The 15955-nt window shown below is 36.6% G+C and overlaps 1 protein-coding gene across 6 annotated transcripts in view; it reads right to left on the bottom strand.

Moving 5' to 3' along the window:
- The window catches only part of SYNE2 (spectrin repeat containing nuclear envelope protein 2), a 306127-nt gene that overhangs the window by 147608 nt on the left and 142564 nt on the right, over nucleotides 1-15955 (bottom strand). For all 6 annotated transcript variants that reach the window (XM_076003979.1, XM_076003977.1, XM_076003981.1 and 3 more), the window contains 5 exons: nucleotides 14964-15128; nucleotides 13204-13545; nucleotides 5814-5969; nucleotides 4514-4779; nucleotides 219-2313 (listed from right to left, as the gene is read on the bottom strand). In XM_076003979.1, coding sequence (XP_075860094.1) covers nucleotides 219-2313; nucleotides 4514-4779; nucleotides 5814-5969; nucleotides 13204-13545; nucleotides 14964-15128 — 3024 coding nt within the window. The remainder of the gene's footprint in view (nucleotides 1-218; nucleotides 2314-4513; nucleotides 4780-5813; nucleotides 5970-13203; nucleotides 13546-14963; nucleotides 15129-15955) is intronic.

Here is a 15955-nt window from a genome sequence, read left to right on the forward strand (position 1 = left end):
ATTAGATTTGTCCTTTTCCAAACTATAAGGCATTTGCCTTTAGATATAAAATGAGTCAGGATTATAACTGGCTTATTGCAATTTTTTAAAATGGCTATCCTGTAGAGAACTTTCCTGTAGAACATGTAACTCCTTTAGAAGTACAGATATTAACTAGCGAAACATAAAGTCATGAAATCAGAACAGATGCACTACCTGCTTAATTTTTTAAAACTTACTGTGCGCAAATCAATGCTTGTGCTAAGCTGCATTTGAAGCTCTTCGATGGCACATAATTTTGTCTCCACATCACTGGCTTCAGAAGAGCTTTCTTCTCTTTGCTTCTCAACAGGAGTCACAGCTTTAATACTGTATATTTCTGCCAGAACTTGTTCCTGAAATGCTTCACAATTATCCTTTTCGTTTTCAATATGTGTAATTTCCAAATTTATAAGTAAAGGCTGTTGTAATTGAGATTTTATCTGATTTAAAACATGTATGGTATTTTCTAGTTTGTCCTGAAAATTCTTTTCATCCATTTCTTTTGGCTGGAATTGTAGTATCATGTTTTGGAGAACCTTCTGTAACTTATCATTTTCTTCTGCATTCTGCTTTATTTGTACTATTTCTTGCTCTTTGAATGAATCATCAAAAGCCTTATTTTCATTTAAATTCTTTAGTATGTCATCATATAAGTACTTGGCTTTCTCGATTCTCTGATTCAAAATTTGAGCATTGAATGGATTAGATTCTGGGGAAGTATCAGAAGCTTTTAATACTTCTTCAGCCTTCTTCTTAATTTGCAAATTCATAGCTCTCATTTTACCTAGTGATGTTTGATATTTGCCATGTTCTGCCTCAAATGTTTCTAACTGCTTAATTTTTCCTTCCAGTTCCTTTTCTTTTTCAAATACCTGTATCTGTAATTGGTCAAGTTGTGAACCATCCCAGTTTAGTCCTATACAGTCAAATAATTCTTTAAGTTTCAATACTTGTAAGATGCTATGCTGAATACTGATGAATCTGTCTTTCAGATTATAGATCTCCTCTTTAACACCTTGATCTATTTCTTGAAGCAGCAGTTCATTGTGTTGTATATTGTCAACCTCCTTCTGAAGCATAGATGTTCTTTCATGGAATTCTCTATAAAAATTTACCTTGTGTTCTATTTCTTTACATTTATTCTGAATGAATCTTTGTGTTCTGTTGACTCTAGTCTTAAGATTTTTTAGTTGATCATCCAGAAATAATCTTTCAAACACATTCAGGTCCTCATAGATGTTTGTTAGTTCCTGAAGATGTGTTGAGATGACACTCTCAATTTCTTGTAATTCCTTCTGCGAAGCCTTCAAAGCAGTAAGATGAGGCACTAGTTCAGCTTCTGGGGAGGTTGTTTCCACCTTGGGAATTATCGGTGTTTCCTTTCCTTGAAGTGCAAGTCGAACCTTTGTTATTATTGCAAAAAATCTGCTTCTTTCCTCCAATTTAAGTTCTAATTGCTGTGATCTTTGGGTTGATTTTAAAACCAGCATTTGGTATTGCTTCTGTAAGTCCTCTACGAGGTTATTTAAATCATCACCCTCATGTGCTGTAAGGCTAGGAATGTTACCTTTGACCTCTTCAACCAACGACTGCACAGCCTGCTGCCTCTCCAGAATGCCATCATGTGTCACCTTGCATTTTCTGATCTGTGAAAGAATGTCATCTGGGAGAAGGGAAATGGGGGTAATGAGTTCACTCAACAGATTCTTGATCCACAACATAGTTTCCTTCACTTTGCGCCTAATGTCACACTTCTCAATCTGATTTTCTACCTCTAGGTTTAATGGCTTCAATGCTTCTAATTGCTTCTTCAAATTATTTATTGCATCCTCTAAAATCTTCTTTTCTTTTTCTCCCCAAATCCTCTTCATCTGAAGTTCAGCTTGCCCCTTCAAAACAGAAAATCTATGCTTGGTAGCCTCGAGTTGAGTGGCCAAGGCAATCATGCTTTGGTTCCCCTCCTGTTCTGGCGAGTTCAGCCTTAATTGTAGACATTGCTCGTGTTGCTGCAAAGAATTCTCAATGTCTTGCATCTTATTCACAAGGGACATAAATTCATCATATTCTACTACTTGCTGAGAATACTTCTTTAGAACCAGTTGTTCCACCTGTTCCCAACCACGTTCAAGTTGCTTAATCTGGATTTCCAACAACTGCTTATCCATGTCCGTTGCATGGTTTGATAAATTCTCCCATTCAATTTTCAGCTTGCCTAAAGAACCTTTCTCTTTTTCTATGGATGACAGCAAGTTTTTAATTTTGTCCAGATATGTTACACTATCCAGTGGTCCCCTAGAAAAACAATAAAAATAGAGCTTGTTAATATTTAATACTTATTACACAGTGACATGTAATTAGATGTTATTAAAATTAATTTTGCCTTTGAAGTTACAGAAAAGAGGATTAGGCTGTCTGTAAAAGTACTCTATCCTTAAAAATCAGAATCTTGTTTACTGTGGCTTTCAATTTGTTGTGGAAAACTTACCTGTAAAATGAGAATCAGACAGGTGAAAAACTGGAAAGGAGTGAAGGGGATGACATATGTAAAAATACTTTGGAAACTGTAAAGTGCTTGCATAAGGTTAGTCTGGGACTGAAGTTACCATAGTATCAACGCTTTTCTTATCATCTTTCCAATAATAACAATATAGATGTTGACTAAGAAGTTGCAATTATCAAGCTAATATTTTGAATATAAAATTGTTTTCTCAAGAGATATTGCTGAAAGTAACCCTCATTTAAGTATAAGTATAAAATAAACCTTTTAATAATGAGTATATATTTACATATTAAGACTATATCTGGGCCGGGCACGGTGGCTCACGCCTGTAATCCTAGCACTCTAGGAGGCCAAGACGGGCGGATCGCTCAAGGTCAGGAGTTTGAAACCAGCCTGAGCAAGAGTGAGGCCCCGTCTCTACTATAAATAGAAAGAAATTAATTGGCCAAATTATATATATATATATATATATATATACACACATACATACACAAAAAAAAGTAGCTAGGCATGGTGGTACATGCCTGTAGTCCCAGCCACTCGGTAGGCTGAGGCAGGAGGATTGCTTGAGCCCAGGAGTTTGAGGTTGCTGTGAGTTAGGCTGACGCCACAGCACTCACTCTAGCCTGGGCAACAGAGTGAGACTCTGTCTCAAAACAGAAAAAAAAAACAAAAAACTGTATTTGCCATCATTTTCAAAGCCAAAAGGAGTACATATATTTTAAAAGAAACCATTACTAATATACATATATATATACAATATACAACATATATTGTAAGAAACCATTACAACATATATTATATATATATACAATATATATATTCAATATTTACCAAACCATTTAAATCAATTATGTTGACAGAAAACAATTATGTACATTTCTCTCCTGGGGCCCCAGAGTTTAGAATACATCCTTAACAAAAATAATACTGAACTCCACAGAAGTTAAATCTATTTTACAGATATTTATGATGTGAATCGTTTAATAAATTACTTTGTAAAACATACTTAATATAAAATTTTTTTTGCATGAAACCAACAGAATTTTCTTAAATGGCTTCTGTTATGGTCTGAATGCTTGTGCTGTCCCCTCCCCCCCAATTTATATTTTGAAACCTAATTACTAATGTAATGGTATTAGGAGGTAGCATCCAATGGGAGGTAATTAGGTCATGAGGATGGAGCCCCTATGAATGGTATTAGAGTCATTATAAAAGAGACCCCCTTAAGAGCAGCACTGTTCCTTCTGCCATGTGAGGACACAGTCCGGAGGTACTGCCTATGAGCCAGAGAGGAAGCCCTCCCCAGACACCAAATCTGCGGTCACCTTGAACTTCTTAGACTTCCAAGCCTCCAGAACTATAAGAAGTAAATTTCTGTTTTTCATAAGCCACCCAATCTACAGTATGTTGTTACAGCAGTCCAGACTAAGACATCTTCCATATGGAATTTAATTTCTACACTATAGTTTTTAAATCATAATATTCTTTTATAGTATAAACTCTTTTTTTTTTTTTTTTTTTTTTTTTTTTTGAGACAGAGTCTCACTTTGTTGCCCAGGCTAGAGTGAGTGCCGTGGCGTCAGCCTGGCTCACAGCAACCTCAATCTCCTGGGCTCAGCGATCCTACTGCCTCAGCCTCCCAAGTAGCTGGGACTACAGGCATGCGCCACCATGCCCGGCTAATGTTTTGTATATATATATATTTTAGTTGGTCAATTAATTTCTTTCTATTTTTGGTAGAGACGGGGTCTCGCTCAGGCTGGTTTCGAACTCCTGACCTTGAGCAATCCGCCCGCCTCAGCCTCCCAAAGTGCTAGGATTACAGGCGTGAGCCACCGCGCCCGGCTTATAGTATAAACTCTTAAAACTCTGGACCGGTCCAAAGTTGTGGAGACTGTGCTTGAATTAAAAGAATGCAAGTCCTCAATTCTTTTTTGTGTGTGTGTGACCCATGAAGATATCTGAAAAGTCCTAAATTCTTACACTTACACTTTTAGACTTTCCTTTTCTGTCAACAAGGCTTTTATTGAGGATTCAACTGCAGTGAGGTGTTCCTGAAAATCTTTAAGGAGACAATATTGGATTTCTTTATTTTTCTTCAAAGTTATAAGTGCCTGAAGCAGATTGTCCAAGTGGTATACTGAATATCTCGTATTGTGGAAAACCAAGGCACTTGTTTCTGTTTGCCTGAGACATTCAGTTTGTTCCAGCGGTTCGATGGCTGCTTTCTTTGCTTCCAGCTGGGTATATAATTCCTAAAATCAAGTCACACAAATCAGTAAATATGCACTCACTCATTCACTTATTCATTCATTCATTTTCTTTCCTTTCCTTTTCCCCTTCAGATAACACATTCAATCCCAAGATGTTTTAAATATTTCATTTGCACACAGAGAAACTAAGGTCCTAACAATTTTTTTTTTTTTTTTTTTTGAGACAGAGTCTCGCTTTGTTGTCCAGGCTAGAGTGAGTGCCATGGCGTCAGCCTAGCTCACAGCAACCTCACACTCCTGGGCTCGAGCGATCCTTCTGCCTCAGCCTCCCGAGTAGCTGGGACTACAGGCATGCGCCACCATGCCCGGCTACTAACAATTTTTTTTTTTCCACTAGAATCATGTTAAAATCTAGACTGAAACTCACCATTGGTCCAACAATTAATATCAATTAGATCACCCTATTGTCTTAAAGTGTTCTGCAAAGTCTGAAAAAATGAGTCATCTTATTTTTATTACTTATATACATCACCTCTCTTTCTCATTTTAGACACGTTTACTGTTACATAAACTTAGCTAAAATTATAGGGAGCATTTATAGTTTCACTTTTTGAAACATGGCCTGTATTGGATGTTTAGATTACTTTACATACCTACAAGTACATAAATACATAAACATAGCTATGTAAACACAGCTGTAAAAACAAAGAAGAAGGACCCCCATCACATTATCATTAGGAAAAATGAAAGGAATTTGTCAGAATCAAAAGAATACATCTAAGAAAAGGAATGATAACAAGTTAAAAATCTTCAAATTCTATTACTGAGTAAGTTTTTTGAAACTTGGTGAAAGAGAAAGAAAACTAATGTTCATTAAACTCTTCTACTTTTTAAATAGAAAGATTTATACAACTTACTGATTAGTACATAATTATAGAGTTACCAGATTGATCACCAGGCAAAGGTTAAATAAGACTTTTCACTCTGTACAAGCAAGTTTTTTGTAATTAAAATATATTGTATTGCACTGGATAAATGATGCAATCATGTTGTCAGTGTTTTTCATGTTTCCATACCTCTATCTCTTTTAATTGTTCATTTCTTAACATAATATCTAATTCTAAAGGTTGATTTTGCAGCTCATTGACTTTCTGCTCATCTTCAGTGTTTTTCATGCTTTCTTGAACATCAAGAGAAAGTTGTTTTGACATAATCGTTTCCACAGCTGAATTCTGAAAATGTAAAAAGATTAATTGCTGAGTAGTCTACTTTCCAAATAAATAATTTTTATTTTTCTTCATGAAAAAATTCCAGTTTCTTCTATTTGCTTGGAGTAAAGACTTTTAAAAAGTATAATTGGGCACTTGCAAAGATGATTTTTCCAAACAATAATCAATGCCTATGTTGATAGCATTCCCCCAAATGAACCTTTTCTGACAAGACAGTACAGGATCTAGCATTGCTCAATTGTATACTGAGGCATAAATCTATGGAAATAATTTATAGAAGGAAAATAGATATGAAAAACACAAAAGTTCCAAAGTTTATACTTAACATTCACTATCACATAGAGGGGCAGAGGAGACAGTAGGCATTCATCATTACCTATTGGTAGTTTAAAATAAGTAGATAAATGGAGGAAACGCCAATATTTCATGATATTAAGACTAAATTATGCCTTAAGCTAATCAGTAAGTAGTAAGAATTTAAACCTGCATAAGGCTGGAGGTAAAGTGACCTTTTCTGAAAGCTGTTAAAACCTGAGGTTCTCAATAGGACACATAGAGAGACAAGGTGTCTTCATTCACTTATTCATTCTTTCAACAAATACATGGTACTAGGCACCATGGCAGTAATTTTAAAAGATGTCCATTATCTTGCTAAAGTATTAGTTTTTATTTTCTAGTTACTTCATAAATGAAAAACCATTTAATTTTTCCATATAGTTTCATGTCAGTAGAATCCTTGAGATATATAATCTGTAAATAAAAGGTTCCCACATCCCCAAACAATGTAGAAAATTGGCATGGTGGCTCACTCCTGTAATCCTAGCACTCTGGGAGGCTGAGGTGGGTGGATTGTTTGAGTTCAGCAGTTAGAGACCAGCCTGAGCAATAGCGAGTCCCCATTTCTACTAAAAAAATAGAAAGAAATTAGCTGGACAACTAAAAATATATATAGAAAAAATTATCCGGGCATGGTGGCACATGCCTGTAGTCCCAGCTACTCGGGAGGCTGAGGCAGGAGGATCACTTGAGCCCAGGAGTTTGAGGTTGCTGTGAGCTAGGCTGACGCCACAGCACTGTAGCCCGGGCAACAGAGTGAGACTCTGTCTCAAAAATAAATAAATAAATAAATACTGCCTAGATAGTAATATAAAATGTTAATAGGGGAAACTTGATGCAGGGATGTATAAGTTTTTATATTATCTTTGCAACTTTTCTGTAAACGTCAACCTATTCTAAACTTAAAAGTTTATTTCAATAAAACAAATACTGTCTGGAATTTTGCCAGGTCTAACTGGTAAGAGAATTCAGCTGTCTAGGGTTACTGGTTTTGAAGAACTTAATTGACACTTAGCATAAGTCAATTCTTCCAAAAGGTTGCAGATGATTGAAATACTTTTGTGAATTTTCTCCAGTTCTGACAATTTGCTCACGTGAACTATGGTGAAAATCTATCTTGAGGCAGCATCTTAAGGGGAAAGATCCAGGGAAAAAAAGGAGAGAGTGTCACGCCCCAGGTTTCATTGGCCTGTGGGCACTTTCTGCCTGTGAGCTGTGGTCAGATGGGGTAGACACCTGCCTCTTTTCCCCGTACTGGTTACTATTTGTTAGAGGACTCGACAAATCCACCTGGGGTGCAAGAGACCTAAGCTAAAGGCCCAGGTATTACACCTTATAATAGCTTTATCAATTATAAATCATCTACAAAGAATTCAGAGCCCTTGGTCTCTCTTACCTGGTGACCGAATGCCTGAGGACTATGATTACGCAGGAGAGCAACGGTAACATTTCTAACGACTGCCTTTAGTGGTCAGAAAAAGTAATCGGAAAAACCTGAAATCACGCCAAAACACCATTTGTTTACCAATCCCCAAAGCCATGTTCCTAACTTGGCAGAAAAGCCAACAGAGTCCCTCCAAGGAACATTTGAAATGTAAAAGGTAACATTCCTTCACCCTCGCCAACAGGGTTAGAACACGGACTCCAGGTCCCCATTGGCTCCTGGAATGACGACTTCACAACAGGCATCCTTTGCTCATGACCCTTTGCTATGCTGTATTGTGATCTTGCAGGATCACCTGGAAACATTTTATTTTAAAATATAAAATATTTCAAAAGCGCATACAAGAACAGTTTTTCCTGCCAATTGGAAAAAGGAGCTTACTAGTGCCTTCTCTGGCTTGGTAGTGCTTCTGGTCTATCTCCAAGGGTACAAGTTTTTAAGGGCTCCTGTCTACTACAGAGTATCCAGAAAAGCAAGGCCTCTCATGATCCCTTATAAACTCTAAACCCCTGGCCATCTGATTCTTTTCCTTCCACACTGCTGCTGGAATTTCTCTCTCTCTCTCTTTTTTAGAGTATAATTAGTATAAATTCAAGACAAAGTATAACTTTTAAACAGTGTATGAAAATACACATATTGAGCCTCTGAGCATAAGTGAAATTTTCAAAGTTAATAATAAAGTGGAAAATTATCATTCTATCAAAAGCATGGGTTGAGACAAACTGCCAACTATGTGTTTTTTGTTTTTTTAAAGTGTTGCTTTTTTTCCAACCACATATCTTTCGTTTGATTTTGGTCTGTTTGAAAAACAATAGAAGGTGAGAATAAGAATATCATCAACTCTTATTAAGGGCAGGACCATGCCATTTTCATCTTTATGTCCCTTAATTCACAAAGCAAACATTTTACTTTAACAATTAGCTTTTCACAAGATGGTGCCCAAGGCAAAGAAGAGGGCTCCTGCCCTCTCTAAGCCAATGCCAAAGCAAAGGCTTTAGAAGCCAAAAGGGCAGTGTTGAAAGGCGTCTACAGACACACACAAAAAACAGATCCCCATGTCACCCACCTTCCATCAGCAAACACATCAGCACAGCAGAAAGAAGCAAGTTACTAACAGCTTCAATGTCCCTTTTCCCATTCAGGGGCAATGGCCCATGGCTATGGTAACTTGTGACAGAAACCTACATCTATCACTTGTAACCTGCCAACAGTGGGGTAGAGTATCACAGGAGCTCTAGAAGATATATGTCTTCTAATATAGAGCAGTGAAAATCAATTCTAAGCATAAGCATATCACTATCAGGGACAAACCCAAAAGGCAGATCAACGTAGCTACGGACACTGCCTGTCTCTCTTTCTATAATGTCTAAAATGTTGATGTGAAAAACAAAGCACAGCCAGTCACACCTACCTCTCAGGCCTCCTCTCTGTCGCTTTCCTCTGTCCTCTACCCACTACGTTCCAGCCACAGGGCACTTCATCAGTTTCTGAAACTCCTCATGCTCTCTCCACCACAGGAGGAAAGAGAATACCCAGCCCTGAGCTCTGTTAATTCCAACACATGCTTCTATTCTCAGTTCAAATGTTGCTTCCTGAGAGAAGCTCTCTCTGACCCTACAGTGTAGGGCAGATTCCTTTGTTAAAGGTCATCAGGGAACTGGGTTCCTTCCTTTAGTTCCTATGATTAGACTCTCATTCATGTAATTAGTTGGTTAACGTATGAATCCCTGTCTAGACTAGAAGCTCTATGAGAACAGAGACCATGTCTATGTCTGAATCCTCACTACCCATTCAATAAATTTTTAGTAAATGGATATACAGATTCATTCAAACCAGAGAAAAAATAAGAGAAGTTTAGTCTTCCACTGTCAATATTATTAATTTGTGGGCTTTTGAATGGAGTGAAAAGAAATTGAGGACCTGTCAATCTAGCAGTTGTTGATCAGGTATCTGTTAGGAATGACAGGAACAGGGTTTAGTTGGGGATGAAAGAAAGTGGAGAAACTTTGAAACAAATGCTGGAATAACTCTGATTTATAGGATAAATCATCTTATAAATCTTGGATTATGAAAAATATCTCTAGCCAGAAAGGGCAAAGGAGGACACTCTAGTTGACATGTGGCCCAAATCTGTGCTCCATTATAAATTTTCTTTCTTTTTTTTTTTTTTTTAACAAAGATTCCAGGGTAAACAACACCAGAAAGAGATATCATTTACCCTAGGATTGAAAACTCTCCTACAGGCAGTTTCCTTCTCATTCTAGTTCTGACTCCACACTTTGTTCCTGCCCACTTATCCACAGCTGGAAGCCTCTCGCATTCTGCCTGTATGTGTGATCATCTACCTTCCAGGATTTATCTGCAGAGGCCTTCTTAACCATCAAATTATAAAAGCTCAGAACTTTTTGAAAAGAATAAGAAACGACTGAGAATTACTAACAATTATACCCAATGACAAGGAAATTAAAGAAGTAATTACAGACAAACGGTTTTGGGTGTTTAAAAAAGCAATTATTTCATGTAGGTTGTCATTTGGGAAGGATGGGACAAGGAAGATCATTCAATACCAGTTAAGCTGTAACACTGCATTATAATTTCTTTAAAAAATAATAAATTACAAACGTATGAGTTTCCCTGTTTTTCCTCTTTATCACTTCCCTTTATGGACGCCTAAAGTCTGAGCAATTAAACAGTCCTCACTTTTCCTAATTTGTTACTTCACCTAACCTATATAGGAAGGGGGAGATGGAAGATAATTCTGCCTATTCATACTTGAAAACTCTAAGAAATCTATGTCTATAAAAATATGCAGTATGATATTGGATCATAAGCACCCAAACCCTTCAGACTGAATTTGGCAACTCCCGCTGCCTCTAGGTCTGTCAATATTTCCAATATTAAAGAAAAGGTCAGCCAGGTGTGGTGGCTCACACCTATAATCCCAGTATTCTGGAAGGCTGAGGTGGGAGGATCACTTGAGGCCAGGAGTTTGAGACTAGCCTGAGCAAGAGTAAGACCTCATCTCTCCAAAAAATAGAAAAAATTAGCCAGGCATGGTTGTGTGCACCAGTAGTCCCAGCTACTCAGGTGGCTGAGGCAGGGGGATCGCTTGAGTTTGAGGCTGCAGTGAACTATGATGACACCACTGCACTCTAGCCTGGGCAACACAGCAGCAAGACTCTGTCTCCAAAAAAAAAAAAAAAAAAAAGTTCAACCAAAGGTCCAAATCTAAAATACCCCCTAAATTTCATTTAAAATGAAACTCTTGGCAATGCATTCAAATGTTATACATGCTATGATAACAATTTTTGAAAATTGCAATCATGCTTTCAATAAAATTCTAAGATTAATAAAATTTATTAAAGATAAAGAAAAAATAAAAAATTTCCTAAAAATTCTTCTGGAGACTATTGAAGATAATCTCATAAAAGTCCCTCTAGATTTCAGAAAGATGTGTAAATTTAGCACTAATTACATATGCTCTAATCTGTGACATTAAGCTGTGACAACTGTATCCCCACATTCTAGCAGAAAATAGGTCTCAATAAATGTTTTCAATGATTGAAGTGCTTATTTCACTATCACAATAGTTTTAGATTAATCAGATTTATATGCAGCAAATTGTGCTTTTACGCATTCTATGTATTCATTAAATTGAGACTCCTGCTTAAGTCATTTACACTAAGTTATGGCATTTGTCACATCATAATCTGTATTTTATTTGTCTATGCGTATCTCTGATCTTTTACTAGTTATTGTTCAACCTTAAAATTGCTACTGATCTTACATAGTCTAATGTTATATAATATTACAAAGTCTAATACTACATAAAAGTAAAGACATCTAGTACTTATAGTAAAGAAAATAAGAATCACAGATTCAGAAAAATATTCATGCTACTAAAAACTTTTTAAAAAAATGTAGCTACAGAATTAAAACTAGTTTTCTATAACCAGACTTTTTTCTTTTTGTGCAGCCCCTTGAACCAGAATAGGTTCAGAGAGACTCCTTCATCCAGACATATGAAAATTATTTGAGGACTTGTCTCTCCATCTGCTCTGAAAAAAATTATTTTAATGAAGCATTATAAATTATCAATAAACTATCATTCAAAGTTAAGTAAAAGCTTAATAAATTAAAAACACATTCTTATTTGATCATGATCTGTATATAGTTTTCAATGTATTCTATTGAATTTTAGGTTCAGTTAAAATGGGTCTGCAAAGTTAGTTTAAAAGTTATTAGGCTTATATAACCAAAACATGTGTACCCTTGCAATATTCTGAAATTAAAAGAAAAAAGTTATTAGGCAACTAACTCCCTTAAGCAAGGTCATGAGTTAGGACTGTGTCCTCTTATACAAGCTATCTCACAGAAAGCACTCAGGTATTTTTCCTTTTTTACTTCACCTGTTGTTATTTAAATACTGTTAAGAAAGTTTCTTTTACACATACAACCTACAGAGTCTCACCCACTAAGCCCTTAATCCGCTAGACATACTTCCTTAGCAATATCTAACACTGTGGGATTTATAAGATTTTTCTCATGGCCAGTGGAATGCTCTGTTGGTATTTAACCTTATTTTACAGATTTCTAGAAAATTCTATCTGGTTCTTTTCCTCTTCCATGCATTTCTGTTCCAGGAAGACAACCTGTTCTCTTCGTTCCTGTTGACTGTGTACCCCATAACAAGCTGATGAGAACTCACACCTGAATGGTTTAACTTTCACAACCTGTCCCACTGGGGCCTGGAAAGTGAGCCGCTGCCTGCCAGGGACACTCTCTCAAATATAGTTTACTAGATAGCTCTTTGTCTGCTCCTTTCCCATTTCAATCTGTAACCTATGAGAAGAGTTCTTTAAGAGCCACAGGAAAATGTACCCATTCGGTTGTTTACAATGAAAACAAAAAAACATTCTTCTTCCTTCTCCCTGGGGAAAATGAGGAGCCTGAATGTTGATATCCTCACACTAAATGATCTGACAACATTTAAAAGCATATTTGCAGTATAGGGTTAACATCAGAAGAAAAAGAAAGGAAACAATCCTTTCAAACAGTCTCTGATTTCACTATGAAATCAATCAAAAAAGAAAAATTGGGCTCTTGGATTTTTTTTTTGTCCTGAGAAAATGGGTAAAGCACATTTTCTTTTCTTTTGCTTTTTCTAATTTGCCTTTGCGCTCTTGACCCAAGAAAGTGTATCTGATTACACATCGCAGAGAATAATAAACCTAAATTGATGACTGACATTTTAACACACTGAACAGTAATATTTCACCACTGAAATCCTGGGCAGCTTTCTGAGGGCTCTTTTTACAAGTGGGCTTCGTAAATAGCCAGTACACTGAAGATTTAATTATGAAATCAGAATGCTTGATTTACGACCCTCTTTTCAGAGCCGAATACCTCTTCATTCTTGGACTGGATGTCTTAGAGAGTGCAATCACAAGCACTTACCTTGTTTATTTCCCAGTCTTCCTCCAACTTTTCCACTGCACCTGATTTCTGAGTAGACTCCTGAACATCAGAAGTGGTCTGCTTCTCTCTGCCCAGCAAAGTAAACTTTTCTTTCTTTTCTGTTGAGCATCCTGATCTGAGAATGCTTTTGAGATAATTTTCCATCTCCTGCTTAGCAGATTCGAGTCTGTTTTCCAAATCTTTTTGTTTACACTCAAGTGATTTTATATCATCCTTAATAATCTTCTGTCCCACTGAAGATGTATTTTGCTTGATGGATTTTGCTAAAGCTAAAATCTCCTTTAATGTGCCATCTTGTAGACTGAGTCTATTCTCTAGTTCCTATGAGTGGAAAAAAAGATTGTTACAAAAAGTATCTCCAGTTGCCACAAGAGTTAATTGACTTTTGTAAATTACAGAATATTTCTGCTTTCACGAGCAGAAAATATAAAATAAACTTATCAACTCATATCACATAGATGAAACTTTGGGCAAAACTGAAACCAATACAGCATCCTAGAGCAAATTCTCAAGGAGATTTTATATAATACTAGAAAGTTTGCAACAAGTAATGCAGAAATCTCTCATAGCACAGTTCTTAGAACTGAGGAGGCTATCAACAGATATTTGTTTAACATATATTTTGTCCAAGATATAGCCTTTTCATACAAACAAAACACACAATAATAAGTGCCTACTATGTGCAAAGTATTAAAACAAATAAAGAATCATTTAGAATGTGCCCATGAATCTAATGCTAATATTTAAAATTCAGACAGGGCACAGTGGCTCATGCCTGCAATTCCAGCACTCTGGGAGGTCAAGGTGAGAGGATGACTTGAGCCCAGGAATTCCAGGTTGCAGTGAGCTATGACTGCAAATACTGCACTCCAGCCTGGGTGACAGACTGAGACCCTCTCTCTACAAAATATTTTTTAAACTTTTTTAAACATTAAAAAAAAATTTTTTTTGAGGGAGGTAGCCCTGTCTCAATGTCAGGCTGCTCTGGAAGAGAAGTCTTACTGGGTTCCCAGATCCCTAAATGGAAGAGATGAGAAATTCCCAAGTTCATACCAGCAGTGCTATGCCATGAAATTCACCCATGATTTCTCCAGTACAGGAACTGTGAAAGTAGAGTAGAAAATGCTTTATTTTGTTTTCTTCTAAAGGACACCATTCAGGCCTGCTTATGTTGGCTGTGCAAACAGTGAGAGTCCAAGCAATATATTTGAGCATGTAGGTACAAGGCTAGGATCCTCATTGTATAAGGTTAGGTGTTGTGGGGGTGAGAGTGAGAATCTTAGAAGCCCTACATTTGTGGAGAGCTCTGATTTATTCCGTGAGTATGAAAATTAAGAAGGTAAAAATTATACAACTTCTCTCCACCCACGATGAACAATGCTAAATCAAAACATTTCTCCTAGATCTTGAGTGAGATGCACCCTTTGACCACTGAGTATCCGCTGGAATCACTAGGTTGTCTCTAAAACGAAGATGTCCCAGAGCTACAGGCTGGTCATGGGTAAAATTGTCCCCCTAAATTGAGGACCCACTGAGTCAGAGTACCGCTCAATTCAAATTGCAAATGGTTTTGGCCACTAAGGGAAAATATTCCCATTTTTTATGACTGGTCAGAGTTTTAATTACCTAAGAGCCATCTGAACAGCACTTAAATTTCTAACAGAAGATACTGATTAGTCAAGGTATAATTAATATTAATTTTTTTAAAACATCTATCATGTCTGGACATTGTTTAATACCTGTAGTTTCTGCAGTTTTTCCTCAACTGCTGTTTGATCCACAGGCTTATCAGAAAAACTGACAAATTCTTTGGAGATATTGTCCAAAGTAGTATTCAGGTCTGTGACACAAATCTGGTATGAGTGGTGTTCTTGAACATGGCCTTCCAATTTCTGCACGGAATCCTAAAAGTAAAGCCATTGATAATTTATGAAGTACGTCTCTCTCAATTTTTTCACTCAGAAAATAATTAAATTATTCATAAATTCTTGTTTACAAGTTTCATCTTGAAATAGGAATATAGCTATAAATCATCCAAAGTTCTCAAATAAATATTTTAGGGTTTGCGATATTTCACTGCAAAATCTCTACTTTACCTGAAAGAAAAAAAAAGACTCTTATTGAAAATACATTTGTTTTTCCCACGCTTCTTTGCCTCCGTTTTCTTCATGAAGGCTATTTGTCAAGATGCTTACAAACTGAAATGGCTACAAATTATATCATTAAATCACAAACACCCATAATAAAGCAGCTTCCTTAATTATCCTCTGTACTAAAACCAAGTACCTGCACTTGGAAATGAGACCAATTGAGATCAAACTAACCCCAGATTCCTACCCTAAGAATCAAACTCCAAACTTGGGAAAACTTTAGGAAAAAGTAACAAGAGCAAAACCATCTTCAGGTTCTCTCCTTGGGATAAGCAAATAAAATGACCACACCTGATCAGGAAAGCAGCGACTGTTAAACTAAACAATTTACAGTCAGGTAGGTCTATCTTAACCCCTGCCCAACTCCTGCCATCTGTACCTTACCCAGGTCATCTTTACATTGAAGCTGGCTTTCAGTGTGCAGAGAATGATAAACAGTTGTATTAAGAGAATATACTCTCTCACAACAAGCTAACATTTTACCTCTTAACTCTTTTAGTAAAGATCATGTGGGAAGATCTGAGGGAGAGGCACTAATGAGAAGGTGAAATAGGATAACTGATATGAACTATTACAGTAGA

Source organism: Microcebus murinus, chromosome 6 (genome assembly GCF_040939455.1).
Source record: "Microcebus murinus isolate Inina chromosome 6, M.murinus_Inina_mat1.0, whole genome shotgun sequence".
Classification (NCBI taxonomy): Eukaryota; Metazoa; Chordata; class Mammalia; order Primates; family Cheirogaleidae; genus Microcebus; species Microcebus murinus.